The sequence below is a fragment of the Scyliorhinus canicula genome, chromosome 2 (genome assembly GCF_902713615.1).
Source record: "Scyliorhinus canicula chromosome 2, sScyCan1.1, whole genome shotgun sequence".
NCBI classification, from domain to species: domain Eukaryota; kingdom Metazoa; phylum Chordata; class Chondrichthyes; order Carcharhiniformes; family Scyliorhinidae; genus Scyliorhinus; species Scyliorhinus canicula.
Window position 1 is genome coordinate 144,605,886 of NC_052147.1, and position 26,834 is coordinate 144,632,719.

General features: G+C 46.5%; 1 protein-coding gene across 4 annotated transcripts in view; it reads right to left on the minus strand.

Moving 5' to 3' along the window:
• Nucleotides 1-7,257: 7,257 nt before the first annotated feature.
• Nucleotides 7,258-26,834, minus strand: part of mdh1b (malate dehydrogenase 1B, NAD (soluble)) — a 68,425-nt gene continuing 48,848 nt past the window's right edge. For 3 of the 4 annotated variants that reach the window (XM_038787446.1, XM_038787455.1, XM_038787451.1), the window contains 3 exons: nucleotides 24,765-24,940; nucleotides 13,825-13,964; nucleotides 7,258-9,056 (listed from right to left, as the gene is read on the minus strand). In XM_038787446.1, coding sequence (XP_038643374.1) covers nucleotides 8,934-9,056; nucleotides 13,825-13,964; nucleotides 24,765-24,940 — 439 coding nt within the window. In that variant the 3' untranslated portion in view covers nucleotides 7,258-8,933. Of the gene's footprint in view, nucleotides 9,057-10,203; nucleotides 10,352-13,824; nucleotides 13,965-24,764; nucleotides 24,941-26,834 lie in introns of all 4 variants that reach the window. The other variant, XM_038787448.1, reaches the window with a different exon arrangement.

Here is a 26,834-nt window from a genome sequence, read left to right on the forward strand (position 1 = left end):
TCCAGGCCAGATGGTGGGGGGTGGATGTAATGCGACATGAATCCAGGATCTTGGATTGTGTGCGAACACACGTGTCCTCTTGACCGGCCCGTTTAATCCTCTAACATTCCAGGTGATCAGCCTGGTTGGAGGGCACCCTGCCCCCCCCCCCCCCCCATGCCGATCAGCCATCCCCCTTCTTGGGCCCACCCCCTGCCCATGTGCTGCACCTCCCCTGGTCCGCCTCTTGGCAGCTCCCACCCCCGACCCCTTCCCTGTAACCTGGTTCAGTTCCCTCCCTCATCAGCAGATCATCTTCCCCCCCCACCCCCCCCCAGCAACAACCCCTTGCAACCTAACCCCTGCCATATACTGGCTGTATACAAACCCCCCCCCCACCTCGCTCCCATTGACTAGCTCAAAGCAGCTAGCCTGGTGGCTTTCAACTCCGGCACCACCATGTCTCACACCTATTATCCCCCCGCTCCCCTCCCTCCCCCCGCCCATCAACACCACCTCCCCAGAACAGCCCTGTTCGAGCAATCGCTCTGGGACCGAGACAGAGAGAAAACAAACAAAGAACAAAGCAACATTCCCAGAAGAGAAAAAAAAGCAAAGAGAACCCGAACAGCCCCCCAGCACCCAGCAACTTAAACTTTAACTATCACTTTGGCTTTAACTTTAAAACTTTCAAACAGGCAAACACGAACACAAGAACACCCCCAATTTTAAATAAAAGAGCATGCCGAATGACATCGCTAACACAAAGGGCAATCTGTGAACAACTGCAGACATCCCTTAGTACACTCTAACTTGAGTCCATTGGTCCTCAGTTCGACACCAGCCCATGCCCCTTGGCGAAGTCCATCGCTTCCTCCGGGTCGTCAAAATAATGTTGTTGTTCCCGGTATGTGACCCAAAGCTGCGCCGAGAAAAGTAGCCCAAACTTGACCTTTTTAAACAGAATCTCTTTAATTTGTCTTTAGGCTGCCCTCCTTCTGGCCACCTCCTGGCTCAGATCCTGGTAGATGCGCAGGATACTGTTGTTCCATGAGCAGCTCCTCGTACTCTTGGCCCACTGTAGAACCCGCTCCTTGTCCACGAACCTATGGAACCTGACCACCATCGCCCGGGGGGCCCCCCCTCGTGGCTGCCTCACCTGCACTCTGTGTGCCCTGTCCAGCTCCAACGGACGTGGGAAGAAATCATCCCCCACCAGCTTCTGCAGCATGTCTCAGAGCGAGAACAGAGTTGTTATCTCTGGGTTGTTGCCCCTGCCACGTGATAGTGAGATGAGGAATAGGGAGAGAGAGCAATTAAACACGTGGCTACAGGGATGGTGCAGGCGGGAGGGATTCAGATTTCTGGATAACTGGGGCTCTTTCTGGGGAAGGTGGGACCTCTATAGACAGGATGGTCTACATCTGAACCTGAGGGGCACCAATATCCTGGGGGGGAGATTTGTTAGTGCTCTTTGGGGGGGGTTTAAACTAATTCAGCAGGGGCATGGGAACCTGGATTGTAGTTTTGGGGTACGGGAGATTGAGAGTATGGAGGTCAGGAGCACAGATTTGACTTCGCAGGAGGGTGCCAGTGTTCAGGTAGGTGGTTTGAAGTGTGTCTACTTCAATGCCAGGAGTATATGAAATAAGGTAGGGGAACTGGCAGCATGGGTTGGTACCTGGGACTTCGACGTTGTGGCCATTTCAGAGACATGGATAGAGCAGGGACAGGAATGGTTGTTGCAGGTTCCGGGGTTTAGGTGTTTTAGTAAGCTCAGAGAAGGGGGCAAAAGAGGGGGAGGTGTGGCGCTGCTAGTCAAGGACAGTATTACGGTGGCGGAAAGGATGCTAGATGGGGACTCTTCTTCTGAGGTAGTATGGGCTGAGGTTAGAAACAGGAAAGGAGAGGTCACCCTGTTGGGAGTTTTCTATAGGCCACCTAATAGTTCTAGGGATGTAGAGGAAAGGATGGCGAAGATGATTCTGGAAAAGAGCGAAAGTAACAGGGTAGTTGTTATGGGAGACTTTAACTTTCCAAATATTGACTGGAAAAGATATAGTTCGAGTACATTAGATGGGTCGTTCTTTGTACAATGTGTGCAGGAGGGTTTCCTGACACAATATGTTGACAGGCCAACAAGAGGCGAGGCCACATTGGATTTGGTTTTGGGTAATGAACCAGGCCAGGTGTTAGATCTGGAGGTAGGTGAGCACTTTGGAAACAGTGACCACAATTCGGTGACCTTTACGTTAGTGATGGAAAGGGATAAGTATACCCCGCAGGGCAAGAGTTATAGCTGGGGGAAGGGCAATTATGATGCCATTAGACATGACTTAGGATGTGTTGGTTGGAGAAGTAGGCTGCAAGGGTTGGGCACACTGGATATGTGGAGCTTGTTCAAGGAACAGCTATTGCATGTTCTTGATAAGTACGTACCAGTCAGGCAGGGAGGAAGGGGTCGAGCGAGGGAACCGTGGTTTGCCAAAGAAGTGGAATCTCTTGTTAAGAGGAAGAAGGAGGCCTATGTGAAGATGAGGCGTGAAGTTTCAGTTGGGGCGCTTGATAGTTACAAGGAAGCGAGGAAGGATCTAAAGAGAGAGCTGAGACGAGCAAGGAGGGGACATGAGAAGTCTTTGGCAGGTAGGATCAAGGAAAACCCAAAAGCTTTCTATAGGTATGTCAGGAATAAAAGAATGACTCGGGTAAGAGTAGGGCCAGTCAAGGACAGTGGTGGGAAGTTGTGTGTGGAGGCTGAGGAGATAAGCGAGATACTAAATGAATACTTTTCGTCAGTATTCACTCAAGAAAAAGATAATATTGTGGAGGAGAATGCTGAGACCCAGGCTATTAGAATAGATGGCATTGAGGTGCGTAGGGAAGAAGTGTTGGCAATTCTGGACAAGGTGAAAATAGATAAGTCCCCGGGGCCGGATGGGATTTATCCTAGGATTCTCTGGGAAGCCAGGGAAGAGATTGCTGAGCCTTTGGCTTTGATTTTTAGGTCATCATTGGCTACAGGAATAGTGCCAGAGGACTGGAGGATAGCAAATGTGGTCCCTTTGTTCAAGAAGGGGAGTAGAGATAACCCCGGTAACTATAGGCCGGTGAGCCTAACGTCTGTGGTGGGTAAGGTCTTGGAGAGGATTATAAAAGATACGATTTATAATCATCTAGATAGGAATAATATGATTAGGGATAGTCAGCATGGTTTTGTGAAGGGTAGGTCATGCCTCACAAACCTTATCGAGTTCTTTGAGAAGGTGACTGAACAGGTAGACGAGGGTAGAGCAGTTGATGTGGTGTATATGGATTTCAGTAAAGCGTTTGATAAGGTTCCCCACGGTCGGCTATTGCAGAAAATACGGAGGCTGGGGATTGAGGGTGATTTAGAGGTGTGGATCAGAAATTGGCTAGTTGAAAGAAGACAGAGAGTGGTAGTTGATGGGAAATGTTCAGAATGGAGTTCAGTTACGAGTGGCGTACCACAAGGATCTGTTCTGGGGCCGTTGCTGTTTGTCATTTTTATAAATGACCTAGAGGAGGGCGCAGAAGGATGGGTGAGTAAATTTGCAGACGACACTAAAGTCGGTGGAGTTGTAGACAGTGCGGAAGGATGTTGCAGGTTACAGAGGGACATAGATAAGCTGCAGAGCTGGGCTGAGAGGTGGCAAATGGAGTTTAATGTGGAGAAGTGTGAGGTGATTCACTTTGGAAAGAATAACAGGAATGCGGAATATTTGGCTAATGGTAAAATTCTTGGTAGTGTGGATGAGCAGAGGGATCTCGGTGTCCATGTACATAGATCCCTGAAAGTTGCCACCCAGGTTGATAGGGTTGTGAAGAAGGCCTATGGTGTGTTGGCCTTTATTGGTAGAGGGATTGAGTTCCGGAGCCATGAGGTCATGTTGCAGTTGTACAAAACTCTAGTACGGCCGCATTTGGAGTATTGCGTACAGTTCTGGTCGCCTCATTATAGGAAGGACGTGGAAGCTTTGGAAAGGGTGCAGAGGAGATTTACCAGGATGTTGCCTGGTATGGAGGAAAAATCTTATGAGGAAAGGCTGATGGACTTGAGGTTGTTTTCGTTAGAGAGAAGAAGGTTAAGAGGTGACTTAATAGAGGCATACAAAATGATCAGAGGGTTAGATAGGGTGGACAGCGAGAGCCTTCTCCCGCGGATGGAGGTGGCTAGCACGAGGGGACATAGCCTTAAATTGAGGGGTAATAGATATAGGACAGAGGTCAGAGGTGGGTTTTTTACGCAAAGAGTGGTGAGGCCGTGGAATGCCCTACCTGCAACAGTAGTGAACTCGCCAACATTGAGGGCATTTAAAAATTTATTGGATAAGCATATGGATGATAAGGGTATAGTGTAGGTTAGATGGCCTTTAGTTTTTTGTTCCATGTCGGTGCAACATCGAGGGCCGAAGGGCCTGTACTGCGCTGTATCGTTCTATGTTCTATATTGGCAGCACGGTGGCACAGTGGTTAGCATTGCTGCCTACGGCGCTGAGGACCTGGGTTCGAATCCCGGCCCTGGGTCACTGTCCGTGTGGAGTTTGCACATTCTCCCCGTGTCTGCGTGGGTGTCACCCCCACAACCCAAAGATGTGCAGGATAGGTAGATTGGCCACTCTAAATTGCCCCTTAATTGGAAAAAATAATTGGGTACTCTAAATTTAAAAAAAAAAAATGTCTGCCACATATGCCATGGCATTCACTCCCTCGGCCCTCTCCGGGAGCCCAATGATTCTCAGATTCTGCCGGCGAGACCTGTTTTCCAGGTCCTCCAGCTTGTCCATCAGCCTTGCTTGCTGCTCCTTCAACTTACTAATTTCCACGTCCGCTACCGTTTGGAAATTCGCCTGCTCTTCCACTGTCTTCTCCAGTGCCTGGACCTTCTTATCCTGAGCATCCAGCCTCTGGTCAAGTCTCTCCACTGCTTTCTGGAGTGGTTCCAAATTATCCCGCTTCAGTGCCGCGAAGCTCTCTTTCATGACCTGCAGCATGTTGTCCAGTGCTGACTGGACCGTCCTTTCCGTGGTCCGTTCATCAGCCATCTTTCCTCCCACTTGAGCTTCCACACCACCTTCGTTCAGCCCCTTCTTTGCCTGTTTTCGCTTCCTTCTGCTCCTTAAGTCCATACAACTCTGTATGGATTCAGCTCTAGAGTGCTATTGCTTTTCACTCCAGCGCTCAAAAGTTCAAAAACGTTGGGGGAAAAGGTCTTAAAGTCAGACCGGAGTGAGAGCCACCAAATGTGCGACTTACTCCCTCATACCGCCACCAGAGGTCTGCTGGAGATTGGAAGATTGAGAGGTGATCCAGAGCTGAATTGCGCCTCCCCTGGGGTCATAAAGCAGTGGAATTCAGTATTCCACACCATACAAATTTCTGCATGGCGGGGAATATGTGGGATTCCCAGGGAGTCCTGTCATCGAGCTATCATCTTGAGCGGGTGGCCCGATAGCGAGGTCCCCATGGCCGGCGTGCCACCCTCTGCATCACAAATTGGCCCCAACCCCCCAAATCGCAAACTGTCCCCAGACCGCCCCTCCACTGCATGGCAGCCCCCCATCCCCAAATTGATTGGGTGCCCACCCACCCCCAAGTATAGGGTGACCCAACTTGCCCTCCCCCCCCCCCCCCCAAGGGACCCCTGTAATAGGGGGACACCCTACAAGAACCCTTGTAAAAGGGGTCCCTGTAATGGTGGACACTCCAGGGACCCCTGTAATAGGGGGACCCTCCACAGAAACTGTATCACTTATATTGATATCGTCATCAAACTTGGATAAATGGATCTCTATTTCTTCTTCATATTGTTATCAGTAATTGAGAATAGAATCATAGAACTTGCAGTGCAGAAGGTGACCATTCGGCCCATTGAGCCTGCACCAGCCCTTGGAAAGAGCACTCTACCCAAGCCCATGCCCTATTCCCATAACCCAGTAACCCAACCTAAACTTTTAGACACTAAGGGGCAATTTAGCATGGTCAATCCACCCAACCTGTACATCTTTGGACTGTGGGAGGTACCCAAAAGAAAACCCACACAGACAAGGGAAGTGTAAACTCCGGAATGGAACCCGGGACCCTGGAGCTGTGAGGGAGCACTTTACCACTGTGCTGCCTCAAAGAGTAAACATAGACATAAGATTAAATGTAAGAGATTTAGAACAGAGAGCAGCTAGAGATGTTTTTTTTTTGCTGGGAGGGTTTTTAAATTGTGGATGCATTATGGTATAAATGTCAATATTTATGAATGGAATAGGTGGCTGAAGGAAAGGGAATAAAATGGAAACTGGACAAATGGAATTAGGATTACCAGTCTTGTGAAGTACAACCACAAACAGTCTGGGTGAAGTGTAGGGTCTTCTTCTGTGTTGTAATTTTCATTTTCTTGCATCAACATTTTGTACAAATTCTAGATCATGTTTAATTTCCTTCCCTGTTTTTACCACCTTTGAAATATTTCCCAGGTTTCCTGCATTAATGGTCCTCTTGTCGACGTTATGGTTAGAGTTTTAAAGGTGGAGAGCGATCAACGCTTGTCATCACGGCAGTCCACGCCTAACACACCACATCTGTGCCATTTAATGCTCACTTGAGCATTGATGGGCCGCCCGTCCTTGGAAGGAAGTCCCGTTTGTGACAGCTGTCAGCCAATCAGATTGGCCAACAGCTCTCCACCCTGGCCAAGCGCAGTGCTGCAGTGGCCAGTCCTGGGACTGTTGGAAAGATATCAGGGGAGAGAGGGAGTGTAGGGGAAGCCTTGGGGGACCTTCACTTCTTGGTCCACCCACTTCACGCCCGACACGGAGAAAATAACTTTTCTCAGTTTCCTAACCTAACTGCACCCGCCAGCCTGAAAACTGAGGCAGGGCAGGAAAAAGACTCTTAATAGGTGAAAGGGACTGTTTCCCACCGGAGGCCCGGCCTAACCAAGCGTGAAATTGCATCTGGGTTTGGGTAGGCAGGTTCTCGGAGGGGGGGGGAATCCCATCCATTCAATTTTACACCCATCACTGACTCAGAACACACCTTGGGTGGAGTGTAAAATTCTGCCCCATACATTAAATTTCCTTTAGGGAAGGAAATCTGCTGTCTTATCCAACTTGGTCCATTTGTGACTCAAAACCCAGACCAACATAGCTGACTCTTAAAAATCCTCTGAAATTGCCCAGCAAGCTACTCAGTTGTATCAAATCCTTAATTTCTAGTCTGAAGGCTGCTGTCCAGGTAACAGAAATTAATAATAAGTATCTACACAGATTCAAGCCAAACAATTGCTTTTATTATGCGGCAACAAAATAAAAAATGTGGACAGTGAACATGAATGCAAATCTATTGCCAAGTATTATTTCCAAGATACTAAGCAGGTTTTGTATTAAAGTGAGAATCTCTCATCTCAGTAGCTGTGACCCGGAAACTATTGTTCATTTTTGCAAAAAGCCATTTGGTTCACTGATGTTCATTAGGGAAGGAAATCTAGGGCAAGATTCACCAGTCCCCCAGTGGGTTTCTCTATTCCCACCATTGGTCAATGGGATTTGCCATTAAAGCCACCTCACACTTCCAGGAACCCTGCGGGAAAAGAGAATCGCAATGGCCGGAGAATTTTGACCCTCCTGTCCTTACCTGGCCTGGTCTACATGTGACTCCAGACCTACTGTAATGTGGTTGATCCTTAACTGCCCTCTAAAATGGTCGAGCAAGTCACTCAGTTGAAGGGTAATTAGGGATGGGAAGAAATCCTGACCTCGCTCGCAATGCCCACAGCCCCAAAAAAAGAGTAAAAGGAAAAATTTCATTTAGTGGTAATAGCATTATTATGCCCCACTTTAAAATTCAGCCTGCAGAATAATGATTAACTTTAAAATTAACTTTGTTTCTATTGTTATTCAAAAGAATGCACTACTAAGATAATATCTCAACTTGAGTTACTTCAGGATATGTTTGTCTAATTCTGCATCCAACAACTGGTTGATTGAGGCTGTAGAGGGAGAGGACAAAGGGTAATAGAGTAACTCATTTTCAATCAGTTTAAGATGTGTGTGTGTGTGAGGGGTGCGTGTGGCGGGTGGGAAGTTGGCAGCATATCATTGAGGGTCTTAAAGTTATGAAAGGTTTGAATATTGAAGATCTGATCAAGATATTCCAAATTAAGACGTAGTACTGGAGATCGTAGATAGGCAAAGGGTTCCGTTAAACCGTTAGATGTTACAAGACTTTTTTCTTTCTCAGCTGGTTGTAAAATGGATTACTGGTGGTTATGCTAAAGTTCTTTAAAATGGACATTATCATTTCCAGAGGGAAGAGAACATTGTTGTTGACAGTGAACTGATCTAGAATGTTTGATCTGGTTCACTTTATCTGGACATACATTATAACCATAGATTCCCGGTGCTTGTTTGATGCCTTCAATTGTCAGTTGTGAATGTCCCAACATTTTCCCCCTGAGACTAATTAAAGAGCTTTTTGTTCCTCTCTGTTTCCCTACCTCCCCTGGACATTGGATCACAAATGGTTAGTCAGGATGATGCATTAATTCTGTTGAGCATGGGGAGCAATGGTGAGTCTAGGAATCTTCTTCTTGTTCTCATAACGGTGTATGTTGACATCTTCAGGATAAGGTGCATTGAACAAATGATTAAACCAAGTAGCACACAGGAGGTGAATCAATAAAAATCAGCAAAATAATAAAATCATGAAGGGACATTAGTTTACAGTATTTCAAATGACGTTGGTCCCTCACACGCTCAGTTACTCCTGGTACCTGATGAAGTAATTGACAATCACCATTTCAACAAAAATATTCAAGAAAATATGAACAAATTTTAAAATGATATCAAAGTTAATCCCAAGTTTTTAGAATTATTATTTTTTTAAAGCGGTCTCAACAGCTAGACTCACATTTTGAAAGATGTCTCAATAGTGGGATATCTTTTTTAATGAACAAAGTAACAATTAACAATTGTGATTTCAGTGAATGAAGCCCTTTCCAGTCTGTTCCATTGGGGGTCACATGTCGGGGAGTTGGAAATCAGTATAAATATGGCACAATTCACATCCTGTAACACATGAGAGAAGAACTTGAGAAATTCAACAGAAGGAAGCCAACCGACCTCAATCGAAGTTTCTAATGTTAACCTATTACCTTCAACAGACCCATAGAGCTAACCATAATGCAACAACTGATGATTGATTTCAGCACAAGCAGCATCCACCCAATGTCTGAGTGCTGTAGTGAAATCTCAACTTGCTGCCAAGGAAGCTCAGACTGCTGCTATCATGGCACTGAATACAGGTGCACAAAGGGGCTCCCAAGGCAGCAGTTCTGTAATCCACTCTTCAACAGATCTACTCTCTTGAACCCTCTGTGGATAATTCTTCTCCAACTCCCACTTCAAGAAAACTGTTCTGCTCTGCGTGACCTCTACACATACCCCCAGTCATGCTCAATGCCACGAGGGAGCCCTACTAGGCCACCCATGATTGGAAGCAACTGATTTGTGCAGAAACCAATCTTTTACAAGTTTCCAAAAACACCCAAAATATGTTGAGTTGTAGCAACCACCAGAATAAATTATGCAGCAACTAACAAGTAGTTGATAATCTCTTTAAATAATGCTGGTGACTGGTTCTTCATGTTCTTGAATACTTGAGTATTCAGCTTTAGGAGGTTATGGCTGGAGCATGGAACTCCAAAATGGCAGTGCTGGCATTAAATCGGCATTTCATACTGGCTGATGTCATGATCTGCTCACTCCTCCCACGGTGCCGTGCACATGCTAACTCATTTACCAATATAGTGACAAGTGTGCTTTGTGACAGAAGTCATTTTGAAACCTAAAGAAGCTTATGGTGTCCACGAAAACAGGTACTACAGAGCCCACTTTCTCCCCCCCCCCCTACCGCAGTAATTGTGAGAGAACACATGTCTACTGCCTGTTTTGTCATAATTCTAGACATTTGACAAGTGATGGACCTTTGGGTTGGGCTGGTCTGTGGTCATGGGGAACTAGCAGAACTTGCCTCCTTTGTGTTGGGGTTAGGTTAAGTTACTGCTCATACTCCTATAGCATACACCTTCCCAAACTGAGGTGTTCTGTGATGGTTTTAATGGAAAAGCCTTTTAAGTAACCTGAAATTCCTGTGATTTTCTTGAGTTAATATTCTTTTATATAAAGTGTCACCAAATGATTGAAGGGCAGCTACCTATCTGGTTGCTCTTCTTCCCTATAACTGAATCCTCCTTTTAAAACAAGACTGATCGTTTCTTTTTGGTTTCTTTCTCAAATTGTAGATCTTGATCAAGTGATTCCATGTCATTTTCCGTCACAGGGTTGAAATTTAAACGTTGTTCCTATGGGATGGGAGAAGAATGGGGGAAAAAAATTGACTTGAGTTCAAAGTTTGAAACAACACGATTTTGTAATTTGTTCACAGAGTGTAGGTGGTGGTGTCAAAATCAACATTTACTACTCTCCTGAGAGACATTCTTCTCGCAATTGTCACCACAGCCTTGCTGGGTCATTTTAGAGGACTGTAACGGCTTCATCTCCATTTTCACCAGCTTTATAGCAGCTTGCCCTCTCTAGAACCTCTCTGATTGTTCTGGCAGATTCCACAAAGGTAAGTCCATCTGCCCCACCGGCGTATTTCCTGGGTGGTTCGAAATTACCATTGACATCAATTTAAAAATCCTCACTCTTGTTTTTAAATCTGTCTGTGAGGTTGTTGGCCCAGCTCTCATCACAACATGGTACAGATGCACTACTGTGCCTGCACTTAAATGTGAATGGAGAAATACAGCTGAAATGGTAGGATTTTAAATGGAATAGAGGAGCAGATAGACCCCGATGCACAGAAATGTAGGTAATTAAAACAACCAGCATTATCTGATAAGCTGGCAAAAAGCTCAATAGAATCCTTCATTTTGCATCAACAGGCAAAGAGAGAGCAAGAGAAAAAGAGAATAAGGGTGCAGCCATCTGGGGTGGCCACTTCCAGAATACAAAATGGCGCTCGCAAAGAATGTAGGGAACTGTGGACAATGTCAGGAAAACAAGCAGGCACAGAGCCTGCCTGCATATTGGAGACAGCTCCCAGACGGAATTGAAACAATAGGTCAATTAGCATATTGATGGCCCATCTCCGGGAACAAAGGAAAGACACTCAAGCAACCCATACTGTTTCAGACATCCCGGCGCCACTTCCCCAAACCGAAAGCGTAAACAAAGCCAAGCCAACGCCCACCTAGGGCACGCCCAGCCATCAGGGCACCCACCCCTTTATTGGTCAAGATCGATAGCAATGATCGGGAAGTGGCCTAATTAAGTGGGGCCAAGTTTAAGGCCCGCCTAAAAGCGCGCAAAGTCCCTCCAGGTATAAGAAGGAACCCCCACGAGAGATTCGCTCTCTTGGAATTGGCTATCAAAGCGGAGAGACCCTTCCACCAGCTGCACCAGAAGCAAGTAAGTTCAAGGTCAATGCTCGCTACCAGATGAACGACCTTAGCTTCTCTCCTGTACCTCTTCGAACCCAACAACCTCAGGTCCGAACAACGGCCATTGTTCCTCTGACTGAATGGGCACCCGAAGCTAAGTATAGGTGTTAGCGTTAGAGGTAGTTTAGTTTGTAGTACTTTGTGCATCAGTAGATCTTACTGTGTGTGTAAATAAATAGTATTGACTTTGAACTAACTAACTGGCGTATTGGCTCTTTGATCAGTATTCGGGTTTGAACCTTGTGGCGGTATCGAGAGATACCTGGCGACTCTAAGTGTAAACATAATTAGGATTAAGGAAGGCGACCATGTTGACTGCCATATTTATAATCAAATAAATATAGCAACAAGGGAAAAAGAGAGGGAAAGCAAGAGAGAACAAACAAATGAATGTGCTTTTATATAGCACCTTTCATGGCCTCAGAATGTCCGAGAGCATTTTACAGCCAATAGAGTATTATGGGATGTGGGAGCCAATTTGCACACAACAAACTCCCCAAAACACAGATGAAATATATATACTCTTAATTTAAAGTAACCAATTCTTTTATTTTCCAATTAATGGGGAAATTTATCGTGGCCAATCCATCTATCCGGCACATCTTTGGCTTGTGGGGGCGAAACCCACGCAAACATGGGGAGAATGTGCAAACTCACAAGGACAGTGATCCGGGGCCGGGATCGAACCTGGGTTCTCTACGCCATGAGTCAGAAGTGCTAACCACTGTGCCACCGTGCCAACACAAATGAAATAATGAGCAGATGATCTGTTTTTAGTGATATAGGTTGAGGGATAAAAATTAACCAGGGTTCCAGTAAGAACAGTCCTGCTCTTGCTCAGATAGTCTTGTGGGATCTTTTACATCCTCCTTAGAGGGCAGATGGGCAAGGAGGTGATTAGATCACAGTTGAAGAAGAGAAGGTGTCTCAAGTGGAGGAAAGTGCTGGCACAGAGTTGAGTGCTAAATGGCCTAACTGCTGTCTACTTTCAACCTAATGGCCTGACCTGAAGGGAAATCAAAGCACAATGATGTTATGGTATTGCAATTTGACACCGTCAAGCACACGTAGTATTGGCCAAATGGGATCTGGCACAGGCACACGTATATATTCAGAGCTTATGTACTGGTATTCGTGATGTATGTTAATTGTACAACTGCTTTACCCGTCTCAAATGCCAGAGAAATGCATCATGTATCTCCGTACCAGTTTATTCTGCTCTTTAAAAATAGCTCTATCAAATAACAACAACTTTCATGTATAAAGCAATGTTTAATGTAGTAAAATGTCCCACGGCACTTTATGTTGGACGGCACGTGGTTAGCACTGTTGCTTCATAGTGCCAGGGCCCCGGGTTCGATTCCTAGCTTGGGTCACTGTCTGTGTGGAGTCTGCACGTTTGGACATTCTGAATTCTCCTCTGTGTACCCGAACAGGTGCCAGAATTTGGCGACTAGGGGATTTTGAAATGAAAAATGAAAAATGAAATGAAAATCGCTTATTGTCACGAGTAGGCTTCAATGAAGTTACTGTGAAAAGCCCCTAGTCGCCACATTCCGGCGCCTGTCCGGGGAGGCTGATACGGGAATCGAACCGTGCTGTTGGCCTCCTTGGTCTGCTTTAAAAGCCAGCGATTTAGCCCAGTGAGCTAAATCAGCACATTGCAATGTTAATGTAAGCCTACTTGTGACACTAATAAAGATTATTATTATTACAGGACGTTTCGGACAAAATTTGTCTCAACGCCTCATAAGGAACAATGAACACATGTAGCCAAAAGTATGATTGAAGATAAAAATAAATAAAAAGATTCACATTTATAGAGTGTTTCTCACAACCACTGGATGTCTCGAAATGCTTTGCAGGCCATGAGGTACTTTTGGAATCCAGCCACTGCTGAAGTGCAGGAAATGGGACAATTTGTCCATAGCAAGCTCCCACAAACAGCAATGTGATAATGACCAGATTTTTGCTTTTTTTGTGATGTGTATCTGAAGGATAAATATTGGTCTGGACACTGAACTAATACTCTGAAATCTTTTACACCCACTTCGGAGAGCAGACTGGGCCTCAGTTAACATGTCATCTGCCTCTGCCAGTGCAGCACTCCCTCAGCACTGCACTGGAGTTACAGCTTTGATTTCTCTGCTCAGGTCCTGGAGTGGCAAACAAACCCACAACCTTTTAACTCAGAGGTGAGAGTACTGCCAACTGAACCATGGCTCATTCTGTACTGACACTGCACTGAGGTCCACCATCAGACCGATGTGGGATAAGGAGTATTTTGTCAGGCAAGGTCAAGTAAATTTCTGTTGCAATTGAGAACTTACCAACTTCAGCTCTTGAGCAATGTACTTCAGTTTGTTTTTTGTCTCTTCACTGATCTCAAGCTGTGTCTGAATCACCCACTTTCCACCACAGAATCTAACTGGCATGGAGAAGATGATATTCCGTGGAATATCGAATTCACCTAAAGCACAAGATCATAATATAATGCATTTTAAAATACTTAGGTTCTTGCCTTGTAACAGCTGAATGTGACAGAGTCATGACTTTCACTAACCAGGGGTGCAGGGGAGGGACTTAATTACCTCTCATGGTGCACTACTTGACACATTTGTGTAAGAAAAAAAGACTTTGGGGAGGGGGGGGGGGGTGTTGGCGGAGGGGCCCCAGTTCCCAGTCCTGGCCGCCCTGAGGCCAGAAATTCCCGCCTGAGGTCAATGGGCCTTTAAATTGAAGGTCAAATTTTCCATCCCGCCGGTGACAATTTCCATGGTGGGCGGAACTGGAAAATTTACGGCGTGCATTTATACCGCATCTGTCACCAACTCACGTAATTTTGAAGCATTTTTCAGCAAAGGAAGCACTGTTTAAAAGTCTAGTTACCCTTGTAGGCCTTAGTTTCTCAGTTCAGTTGAACAATGAAAATGAATCTGCTCCCAAAATCAGGGACAGTGCCTGTTCCGTATGGTGCCCACAGCCAGGGATAATGGGCCACAATTTCCTTGGAGTGTAAATCAGCATCTGATTGACACTCCGTACCTACTTACATGCGCCAAATGTCTTACGTGTCTGCCTCGCCCAACCTTGCGACCTGGCCGAGATCCAGGGTGCAATCTTGAGCCCGCACTCCCCATACGGCGGATCAGTGGTGTGGACGGAAAATCTTGCGAGAATCGGAAAACGTGATTCTTGCCGGAGAGATCACGTTACCTGATTTTCCCTGACCCTCGCCAACAACATCACATGATTCACACCCACAAAGGGCACAGACCTTATTTGAATGAATTTGAATTGATTTCAATATTCTTAGGGGCCCCTCCATCAAATTATCCCCAAATGTTTGTGTGAGGTAGTCATGCCAGGTGTGAGGTAGTCGAGGGGATCACTCCAGGGATAAGAACATAAGAACATAAGAACTAGGAGCAGGAGTAGGCCATCTGGCCCCTCGAGCCTGCTCCGCCATTCAATTAGATCATGGCTGATCTTTTGTGGACTCAGCTCCACTTTCCGGCCCGAACACCATAACCCTTAATCCCTTTATTCTTCAAAAAACTATCTATCTTTACCTTAAAAACATGTAATGAAGGAGCCTCAACTGCTTCACTGGGCAAGGAATTCCATAGATTCACAACCCTTTGGGTGAAGAAGTTCCTCCTAAACTCAGTCCTAAATCTACTTGCCCTTATTTTGAGGCTATGCCCCCTAGTTCTGCTGTCACCCGCCAGTGGAAACAACCTGCCCGCATCTATCCTATCTATTCCCTTCATAATTTTAAATGTTTCTATAAGATCCCCCCTCATCCTTCTAAATTCCAACGAGTACAGTCCCAGTCTACTCAACCTCTCCTCATAATCCAACCCCTTCAGCTCTGGGATTAACCTAGTGAATCTACTCTGCACACCCTCCAGCGCTAGTACATCCTTTCTCAAGTAAGGAGACCAAAACTGAACACAATACTCCAGGTGTGGCCGCACTAACACCTTATACAATTGCAACATAACCTCCCTAGTCTTAAACTCCATCCCTCTAGCAATGAAGGACAAAATTCCATTTGCCTTCTTAATCACCTGTTGCACTTGTAAACCAACCTTCTGTGACTCATGCACTAGCACACCCAAGTCTCTCTGAACAGCGGCATGCTTTAATATTTTATTGTTTAAATAATAATCCCGTTTGCTGTTATTCCTACCAAAATGGATAACCTCACATTTGTCAACATTGTATTCCATCTGCCAGACCCGAGCCCATTCACTTAACCTATCCAAATCCCTCTGCAGACTTCCAGTATCCTCTGCACTTTTCGCTTTACCACTCATCTTAGTGTCATCTGCAAACTTGGACACATTGCCCTTGGTCCCCAACTCCAAATCATCAATGTAAATTGTGAACAATTGTGGGCCCAACACGGATCCCTGAGGGACACCACTAGCTACTGATTGCCAACCAGAGAAACACCCATTTATCCCAACTCTTTGCTTTCTATTAATTAACCAATCCTCTATCCATGCTACTACTTTACCCTTAATGCCATGCATCTTTATCTTATGTAGCAACCTTTTGTGTGGCACCTTGTCAAAGGCTTTCTGGAAATCCAGATATACCACATCCATCGGCTCCCCGTTATCTACTGCACTGGTAATGTCCTCAAAAAATTCCACTAAATTAGTTAGGCATGACCTGCCTTTAACGAACCCATGCTGTGTCTGCCCAATGGGAAAATTTCTATCCAGATGCCTCGCAATTTCTTCCTTGATGATAGATTCCAGCATCTTCCCTATGCCTATGATGTGGAGGTATATATAGCCACGGGGGAGGGGGAGTGGGAACATGCCATCGGAGCTGTCCCCAGCACAGTTCCATTTAGTACCAACCCCCTCAGTATTCGTGCTCCCCCCCATCTACCAGACACCAATGCCACCCCCCTCAAACAGGGCTCCCACTAGAGTCCTCCTCTTGGCACTGCCTCGGCACATGTTGGCACTGTCAAATTGGCATCTGGTAGATGGGGAAAGCATGAACACTGAGGGGGTTGGTACTAAATGGAACCTCTAAGGCCTCGGCTAGGTTAGTGGCCCGAGGTGAGATGAAGTAGCTGGGGCGTCAAATTGGACAATTAAATTGGTTTTGCATACAAATGAAGCCGGATGCAAGCTTTGATGTTCCTGACCTGGCTATTAAAATAAAACATCCATCCCAAGTTCCAGGACATCTTGCAAACAATCAAAACATGGGAAAAAAATTAAAGATGGAGAAATATGTACTGAAGTTTCCGTCTTTGGGTGACCCTAAGAATATGAAATTGATTGTGTCCAGTGACGCCTCTCATTTGATGTGACCATCAATTCACTCAGAACACAATTGGAAGTAAACTGTGGTTTTAATAGACTTACAACTGAGCCTGCCTGTGACCAGTAGAACTGAGGGCAGGCTCAGTTGTAGCACTTTATACTTCCGGTAGTGGGAGGGGCCATGGGTGGAGCTATGGGCGGAGCCGAGGGTGGAGCCCTGTACAAGCTCCTCATCTCCCCCTGTGGGCAGAGCCGCGCAACGGCTCACAGAGCCCACAAGAACACAATACAATACAGTGTGAATTACATTCACCACATCATGCAAGCCTTGTTGATGGGTTTTCAAGTGCAGCACATCTTATAATATTTCTTGTGGGTGAAAAAGGACAATATTGTCCATGGTTTGGGAAGCGAGAAGAAAAAAATGACGTGACTGCAGAGACTCTCGGACCAGTAGTAGTGGTTGACATGGCATTCTTTTTATCTAAAACATTAGGCGAAATGCTAGATGGGAGGAAATGATGAAGAAAATGCCCTAATAGAATGTTATATTGTCAATCGATCCCTGTGGGATAATATACACTCCACAAAGAGTGTAATTGAGAAAGGATTATGAATTGATATTGCAAGTCGAAAACAAATGTGAAGAAAAAGGACAGCTCTGGGATCCAGTGACTTGATATAAGCCATCAAATTGTTTCCCCAAAAGGAACACATGTAGTGAAATGTATTAGAAGAGGTTGAGATTCATAATGGGAATCTTAAACATGTTTGATTTAATATCTATGTCTTCAGTTATATTAAAAGCTTTTGTTGGCACGGTAGCACAGTGGTCAGCACTGTTGCTTCAAAGTGCCAGGATCCCAGGTTCGATTCCCAACTTGAGTCACAGACTTTGCGGAATCTGCACGTTCTCCCCGTGTCTGCGTGGGTTTCCTTGGGTGCTCTGGTTTCCTCCCACAAGTTCCAAAAGACCTGAAGCGGGATTCTCCCGAATCCCCGCGATGGCCCGACGCTGGAGCAAAGAGTGGTGTGAACCACTCCGGCGTCGGGCCGACCGGAAGTTATGGAATCCTCCGCACTTTCGGGAGCTAGGCCTGCGTCGGAGGGGTTGGTGCCACGCCAACTGGTGGCGAAGGGCCGGTGCGAGTTAGCACATGCGCAGAACCGCCAACGTGGTTCCGCGCATGTGCAGACCGGCCAACGTATTCTAGCGCATGCATAAGGGGGTGTCTTCTCTGCACCGGCCATGGCGGATCCCTACAGGGGCCAATGTGGAAGGAAGGAGTGCCCCCAGGCACAGGCCCGCCCGCAGATCAGTGGGCCCTGATCGTGGTCCAGGCCACCCCCCCCGGCCGAGGCCGGATCCCCTCGCGCCCCCCCTCCCCCCGAGGACCGCACCAGCCGGCCTATCAGCCAGGTCCTGCCGTGTGAGATCATGTGGGACCAGAAACTAACGGCCGCTCGGCCCATCGGGGCCTGGAGAATTGCCGGGGGGGGGGGACCGCTGCCAACGGACTCCGACCGGCGCGGCGTGATCCCTGCCCCCGCCTGAATGTGGCAGCTGGCGTCAGAGCGGCGGGGCGGGATTCATGCTGCCCCCCGGGGATTCTCCAACCCGGCGGGGGTCGGAGAATCCCACCCCTGCTGTTAGATGAAATGGACATTCTGAATTCTCCCTCAGTGTACGCAAACAGGCGCTGGAGTGTGTCGACTAGGGGATTTTCACAATAATTTAATTGCAGTGTTAATGTAAGCCTACTTGTGACAAGAATAAAGATTATTTAAAAAAATTAGAACATAGAACATAGAACAGTACAGCACAGAACAGGCCCTTCGGCCCTCAATGTTGTGCCGAGCCATGATCACCCTACTCAAACCCACGTATCCACCCTATACCCATAACCCAACAATCCCCCCATTAACCTTACACTACGGGCAATTTAGCATGGCCAATCCACCTAACCCGCACATCTTTGGACTGTGGGAGGAAACCGGAGCACCCGGAGGAAACCCACGCACACAGGGGGAGGACGTGCAGACTCCACACAGACAGTGACCCAGCCGGGAATCGAACCTGGGACCCTGGAGCTCTGAAGCATTTATGCTAACCACCATGCTACCCTGCTGCCCCAGGGTATTAAATTAAAATGCATTTATTTTATCTGCTTTCAAAAAAAAGGGAATCTATTCTTGTTGAAATTGAGCTGCAATGGAGTGCATGCTGTAAGTTGGTAATAAAGAAGAGTTACCCTGATTAGGTAATCATTGCAAGAGTATAAAAACAATTCACATGTTGCTGGAGGGGTTCCAAACTAGAGGAATATATCTCTTTTACTCTATAGTTTTGGAAACAAACCTTTTTTTAAATTTAGAGTACCCAATTTATTTTCCAATTAAGATGCAATTTAGCGTGGCCAATTAACCTACCCTGCACATCTTTTTGGGTCATGGAGGCGAGACCCACGCAGATACAGGAGAATTTGCAAATTCCATACAGAGAGTGACCCGGGGCTGGGATCGAACCTGGGTCCTCGGCGCCGTGAGTCAGCAGTGCTAACCACGGCGCCACCGTGCCACCCCAATCTTGGAAACAAATCTGGCTTAAGTAAAAGGCTGGCTTCAGATTCATCCTCCCCTCAATATGTGATTTGTGGAATTAACATTATGTGGAAGCATCAACATTACCTCACCAGAATTGAGGTTCCAAGAGTGTGAGTGAAGGTTGGAAAAGGGCAGGAAGTTGCAGATGTGAGAAAGTACAAAGTGAAGGCCAAGCACTTAACAAAAATCACTTCATTTCATGTTACAGTTGGGCCTCTGCTGCCACTAGTTGAGCAACTGAGACACTGCAGCAAAAAATTCATAAATAAAAATGTTAGGAATAACTTTATGAACAGGAGCCTTTCCCAAACACAGCACAGAATTGACCTTCAGGCAGTGGTCAGAAAACCAGGAGCAATGTGATAAGAGTGCGAGGTTTTATAAGCCACGTTTTAAACTGTCATTTTTAATTCATGATAAAATGGAATTTGAGAGGGACCTGTGGCAGGATCTTCTGCTTTGTCGGCAGCGCACTCACACCCACGAATTCCCGATGGCGTGGGGGTGGCCACAGTGTGAAACACCATTGGTCAGCTGGTGGGCCGGAGGACCCTGCTGCTGGTGGAGGCGTGCCACACCAGAAAACAGGTCCGACGGGACAGATTCTGCCGCACATCTCCTGCTGGTTGTGCCCAATGAAAAAACTATGTGAGCTGTTTGCCATTGGGACAGGGTACACAAGTCATGTTCTATTGAAACACACATGCCAGTCTTCGCACCTGGACACAAATGAAAGAGCAGCTAGCTTTTGCTATAGGATGGACACTCAGACTAACTTATTCAGAGGGCTGGATTCTCCGCCGTCGAGATGCTCCATTTTGCCAGCAGCCCGGGGGTTTCCCGATGGCATGGGGCTGTCCCACAATGGGAAAGCCCATTGACCAGCCGGCGTAACGGGGCATCCCGCCGGCATGCTGAACCAGAAATCTTGTGCGCCGGGACGGAGAATCCAGCCCAGAGACTCTGAAGACTGTAAGAGAGAGTGCGAGAGAACGAGAGAAAGAGAGGATGGGAGAGATACTTGCTGTCATGGACAGCAGGAAAGAAGGCTGTTCTCTGTTAATCAACAGGCTGAATGTGGATGAGAACATGGGACGGGATTCTCCGACCCCCGGCCGGGTCGGAGAATTGCCCGGGCCCGGCGTCAATCCCGCCTCCGCTGTGTCCCGAATTCTCTGCCACCCGAGATTCGGCGGGCCCCCCGCGGCGATTCTTCGGCCCGCGATGGGCCGAAGTCCCGCCGCTAACAAGCCTCTCCCGCCGGCGTGGATTAAACCACCTACCTAACCGGCGGGAGCAGGCAGGCGCCGGGATCCTGGGGGGGGCGTGGGGGGATCTGACCCCTGGGCGTGCCCCCACGGTGGTCTGGCCCGCGATCGGGGCCCACCGATCGGCGGGCAAGCCTGTGCCGTGGGGGCACTCTTTTTCTTCCGCCTTCGCCATGGTCTTAACCATGGCGTGGGCGGAAGAGACCCCCTCCCCTGCGCATGCGCCGGTATGGCGTCAGCAGCCGCTGACGCTCTGGCGCATGCGCGGACTTACGCCGTCCGGCGAAGTCCTTTCGGCCCCGGCTGGCGTGACGCCAAAGGCCGTTCACGCCAGCCGGCGGAGTGGGAACCACTCCGGCGCGGGGCTATCCCCTCAATGTGAGAGCTTGGCCCCTAAAGGTGCGGCGACTTCCGCACCTTTGGGGCGGCCCGATGCCGGAGTGGTTCACGCCACTCCAACACGCCGGGACCCCCCGCCCCGGCGGCCCTGTTCTATGGTGGCAGATATGGAATCAGTAGAGATTTAAGAAAACTGGAAAATTTGCCCTGATACAGCTGGAATAAAGCATCACTGAAGTGGGATTTGCTGTTAGAAGTTGGTTTGGGGATTTGCAGAATTCAGGGAAATGACTTTTGATGGACACTGAAGTCATGACTCTGTGAAACAGGGAGTCACTTTAAACTGGTACAAAGTGAACACTACAATTCTGTACTGTTAGGAAATTAATGGGATATATCTTTTCTGTAGTTTAGTGCATTAGTTGCCTCCTATGTAATGTATAGTTGATTTTAATTTTAGTTTGTTTGGTATTGTAAAAGTTTTAAAATCAGAAATCTAGTGGTGTTTCTTTTCTGGGGGTTCAAATCTCTTTCTAAAGTTATGTATGTCTGGATTTCCAATTTGTTGAGGGACGGTGATAATCAATATTACATTGTGTTTACAGCATAAAAACATCCCTGTTTTCGGCAGGCGGGAAAGCAGCAGAATCCAATAGAGTCCCAAGCTAGTCTGGCGGGTATTCCTATTGAGATAGCCCTGTCCCCACCAATGATGTAAAGGAGTTCCTACCATGTAAGGTTGGGAACCCCATGACTTTACATTTGGATGTCATTATTCGGCCTCCCCTTTGTATTTATCCCCCTACAGAAGGATCCACCCCCCCACCCCCCACACTGGTGTGACGTCATGTTGGCAGGATTTATAACAAGTCCTGACAAATGCGAACAGTTCCTGTCAGGACTGAATAGTAAGTACAGTTCGCTGGGGAGGAAGTGAGTAGTGCCAGAGGACAATGTAGGGGACATTATGGAGAGATTTCATTGGGGAGATCTGTAGCGGGGTGGGGGGGATTCCCATGTCCGTTGGGGGGGATGGGGGGGGGGGGGGATTCCCATGTCCGTTGGGGGGGATGTTTCTGCGTCCACGGGGATGTTTGGTTTGTAAATCTGTGTTGATCGGGTGACCTCAGGAACTGAAGTTGCTGGTGCAGCGGGCTCTGAATTATCTTCATAGGATCTGCTCCTTAATTTTTTGTTTTTAAAATGTTTGAAAATATGGCAGGGAAACTCCGCTGGTTGGCTGCCCTCTACTTTCCCCACCAGTCATTCCACCAAATTGTTGTGTGTTGATGTGCATGCTCTTCATGAGCCTACGCCCACCTTTTTTTTCATCAAACCCTATCAGCATTTCCTTCTATTCCTTTCCCCTCCATACAAACATAAGTCAAGAGTGTAATGTAATACTCTCCACTTGCCTGGATAATTGCTGCTCCCACAAAACTCAAGAAGCTCAAAACCATCCAGGACAAAGCAGTGTGCATTGATTAGGACCTCATCCATCGCCTTAAATATAGACTCACTTCACCACTGATACATAGTGGCAGTAGTGTATACCATCTACAAAATGCAACACCATTGCAACACCACCACCTACACAGAGGTGATATTGCATAGGAAGGTGTCATAGGAAGGGAATGGGATTTTGGGGGTGTTCAAGCAGTGGACCAGGGCGTCACAGAGGAAATGGTCCCTTCGGAATGCTGACAGGAGAGGGGAAGAAAATATGTGTTTGGTAGTGGCATCACTCTGGAGGTGGCAGAATTGATGAGGGATATTCCTTTGAATATGGAGGTTACTGGCATGAAAAGTGAGGCAAGGGTAACCCTATCATCATTCTGGGAGGGAGGGGAATAGATGAGAGCAAAAGTGCAGGAAGTGAGTAGGATACAATTGAGGAACGTGCCAATCATAGTGGGAAAAATCGCCACAAGCAACGTCCAAGCGAAACAATGGTTTACTTGTGCAGCTTTCAATTTAGTATACCATATTCACTGTTCATAATGTGGTCTCCTCTACATTACAGAGACTACATGCAGATTGGTTGACTGCTTTGCGAGACAGCTTTGCTCAGTCTGTAGGCATGAATCCAACCTCCAGTTGCTTGCCATTTTAATTCACCATCTTGCTCTCATACTCACATTTCTAACCTCACTTGCTACAATGCTCCATTGAAGCTCAACACAAGCTGGAGGACCAGCACCTCATCTTCTGATTAGATACAATTGAGCCTTCGCAACTTGACATTGAGTTCAACAACTTCAGACCATGAACCCGGTCCTCAATTTTGATTCTTTGTGTGACAAGTATCAGTCTGTATTTTGTTTTGTAATTTTGCTTTTGTCAGAGCTGTTCATTGTCATTAACACTCACTCTGGATTAATGATGTTGCTTCGATACAACCATTACCAATCTACATACTCTTTATTCTTTCCTGCCTTCTAACTATTCCAGACTAACCCTCTGTTCTATCTCCTTCCCTATCTTTCAACAACGTTAAATCCATTGCATTTCTACTTTCCTTTCGTTCCAAAGAAGTCATATTTGACTTGAATCATCAACTTGGGTTCTCTCTCCACAAATGTTGCCAGACCTTCCAACTTTTTGCAACATTCTTGTGTTTTTATTTGAGTAGTTTTCCTTTTATAACTCTATGCGTGCAAGTGAATGGCAGTCTGTATGGAAGCTCGGTATCAACAAGGGTGCATCAGGGCAGCACGGTGGCGCAGAGGGTTAGCCCTGCTGCCTCACAGCGCCGAGGTCCCAGGTTCGATCCCGGCTCTGGGTCACTGTTCACGAGGAGTTTGCACATCCTCCCCATGTTTGTGTGGGTTTTGCCCCCACACCCCAAAGATGTGCAGGCTAGGTGGATTGGCTACGCTAAATTGTTTTTTAAAAAAAAACAGAAACAAAAAACAAGGGTGCATCAGCGATGCTGGTCAAGGTATGGAGCTGGGTTGAGGACATGGAGGATTGGAAATAGGATCCAAGAGTGAAGTTGGGGGCATAGAATAGTGGAGTGTATGGTGTCCTGGGTGTGTGTGTGGGAGGGTGGGGGGTGCTCAGTCAAGTTAAGAAAATGAGGGGGCTAAGTGTTGTCCAAATGTCGGTCTCGGGGTGTTGGCTGGCAGAGTCTTTACAGGGCTTTGAGTTCACATGCAGCTGAGAAAGATCTTAGATAATATCCGTACAAGGCATAGAAGTGAGCACCAGCTGCGTCTGCAAGTTCAGTCATGTACCACAGAGTGATGAGTACAACACTGGACAATAGCATGGGCATTCAATAGTGAACAAATGTCCCTACCTGCCGTGTAACTATTAATGGGTTGCCTACTATGAAGCGTGCGTGTATATTGAACTCTCTGACTAAGTTAGTCTCAACAAATAGCAATAATAGACACATGAATAAAATGAAATCAATGTAATGTGAAAATGTGCACCTTTCTGCTCTCAATCCCTATGATAAAGCAATGGAGCTAGATAGGAACAAAATTTGGCTGTGTTGCAGAGCCTCCGTTTTTCCAGGAGGCTCTTTTATAGCCCACTTTTACTGCAGCATTGTCAGCTGATGGTGGCTTTCACCACTGAAAATCCTCCCCACCACGTGATTGCACCTATCTCCTTTGCATGGCCCCAGCACTTTAAGTGTTCTTTGGATAATGGGAAAAAGCAAGAACGTGGAAGTGGCGCATTTCCAGTACATCATCAGGAGCAGTGTATCAGTGACAAATTGGCCCCACGTTATTTCTAAAAAAGGAGATGGCTCACCATGACTGATGACTCCAAGAGATACAAGCTCCCCCAGTGGCGAGTCAAAGTACCACCAATGCAAGATCTTGTGTATAGCAGAGGCTCGAGACAGACCCAGTTCGTGTTTCACTGCTGCTTGGATTTTTGGTCGATGGGAATGGACTTCTTCCATCAACTTTTCCTCGATCCAACTTCTGTGAACAAGAGGTTAAGGCAAATTTACTCAATGAACAGTAAAAAGTCTTACAACACCAGGTTAAAGTCCAACAGGTTTGTTTCGAATTACTAGCTTTTGGAGCACAGCTCCTTCCTCAGATGAATGAAGCGATGGGTTCCACAAACACATATATAGACAAATTCAATTATGCAAGATGACACTTGAATGCGAGTCTTTGCAGGCAATTAAGCCTTTACAGGTCCAGACGGTGCAACTGGAGAGGGATAATCACAGGTTAAAGAGGTGTGAATTGTCTCAAGCCAGGACAGTTGCCAGTCATCAAGCAATTTGAATCACTCCACGTAATATCAAGAAACAGATGAAAGCACTGGCCTTCTACTGGCCCTGACAACATTCCAGCAATAGTACTGAAAGCTTGTCATGGAATGATGTCAAACTTTTAAATAAGAGTTTTATTACATTGTAACAGGTTTGGGGTTTAATGTTTATCATCTTAACTTGAAATAATTCCCATTGCTATTGCATGGCTCCTGAGAATTGTACATAGTCGATACTGGGTGAGTGACTACAGAGGATACATGAGGGTCAAGGGATAGCATGGGAATCTGAGGGAGCATGAAGTTGGCATGGGGATTCTGAGTGCGCATGTGGAAGACACGGGCTAGCATAGGGATATGAAAGAGCATGGAGGTGACTTTGGGGATCTCAGGGAGCATGGCGGTGGCTGTGGGGATCTGAGGGAGCATGGGATGTAATGGGGAATGATGTGGAGGTTAGAGGTGTAGTTTTATGGGGCTTTAAAACAGGCCTTCTAACCAGTATACCTCTGCACCTGCACACCTCCTGTACTCCGTTGCAGCTCGCAAACTGTACTGCAAACCCAAACTATGCCTGAAAAAGAAAAAGGCCCAGGGCAAAGTTGCATATGGGTCATATGTGCAGCTCAGAAGCCTCAAAATGTGCAAATAGAGCTTTCCTAAAACGACACTGGCCCAATAAGTCCAGGGTAGCAGAAATGACCTCCAATATGTTGGAATCACCTCGAAAGCAGTGAAAGTACATACTTGGAGTCAGTTCTATGAGCAAAGGTCTTTTTCTTTGGCAAATATAATTCTTTATTGAAAGGTTTTACAGCCTGTAAATCTCATAGTCCACATCAATCCTGCTGTGTTCCTGCCTTGAAAACCTTGGTGAGTTTGATACAGTTCAGGTAACCCATGCATTGGCATTATTGAAGCCAGAAAGTGGGGTTTCAACTTCAGTCAATTGCTACTTTACATATTATCATCACCTATCCACTTGTCCCTGGAAGCTTTGAGATTCTCTACCCCAGACAGCGTTTATATTCAAGACTGAGTTAGACAGGTTTTGATCTACAAGGTAATAAAGTGTTTAGGGGAAGGAAGGAAAGGGGAGTGGAATTCACAATCAGATCAGCCACTATCTTATGGAATGGTGGAGTAGCTGCAAAGGGCGGAATCGCCTACTTTAGCGCCTATTTTAACGTTCTTATGTTTCTCACATACATTGAAACCCGCCAGTCAAATGAGAAAGTCAGCAAGGTCAAATTGGGATTCCGATGCTTTAATCCTCAGTATGTACCAAACTTCACTCCATTTTCCATCAAGAGATTAAATTTTTTCCAATATTACAGGTTGGTGACCTTTCAGCAGAATAGGGAGATATTAGAGGTGGACAGCCTCAAGTGAGGCAAGTATAACAACAGAGAAAATGGGGACGAGAGAAGAACGAAGGAGAAGATCTGAAATAGGATGGAGGGCAGGAGAGATAAAACGAATATCAAGATGATGATGGAATGTAAATGGAAGTGAGAATTTAATAATAATAATCTCTATTAGTGTCACAAGTAGGCTTACATTAATATTGCAATGAAGTTACTGTGAAAATCC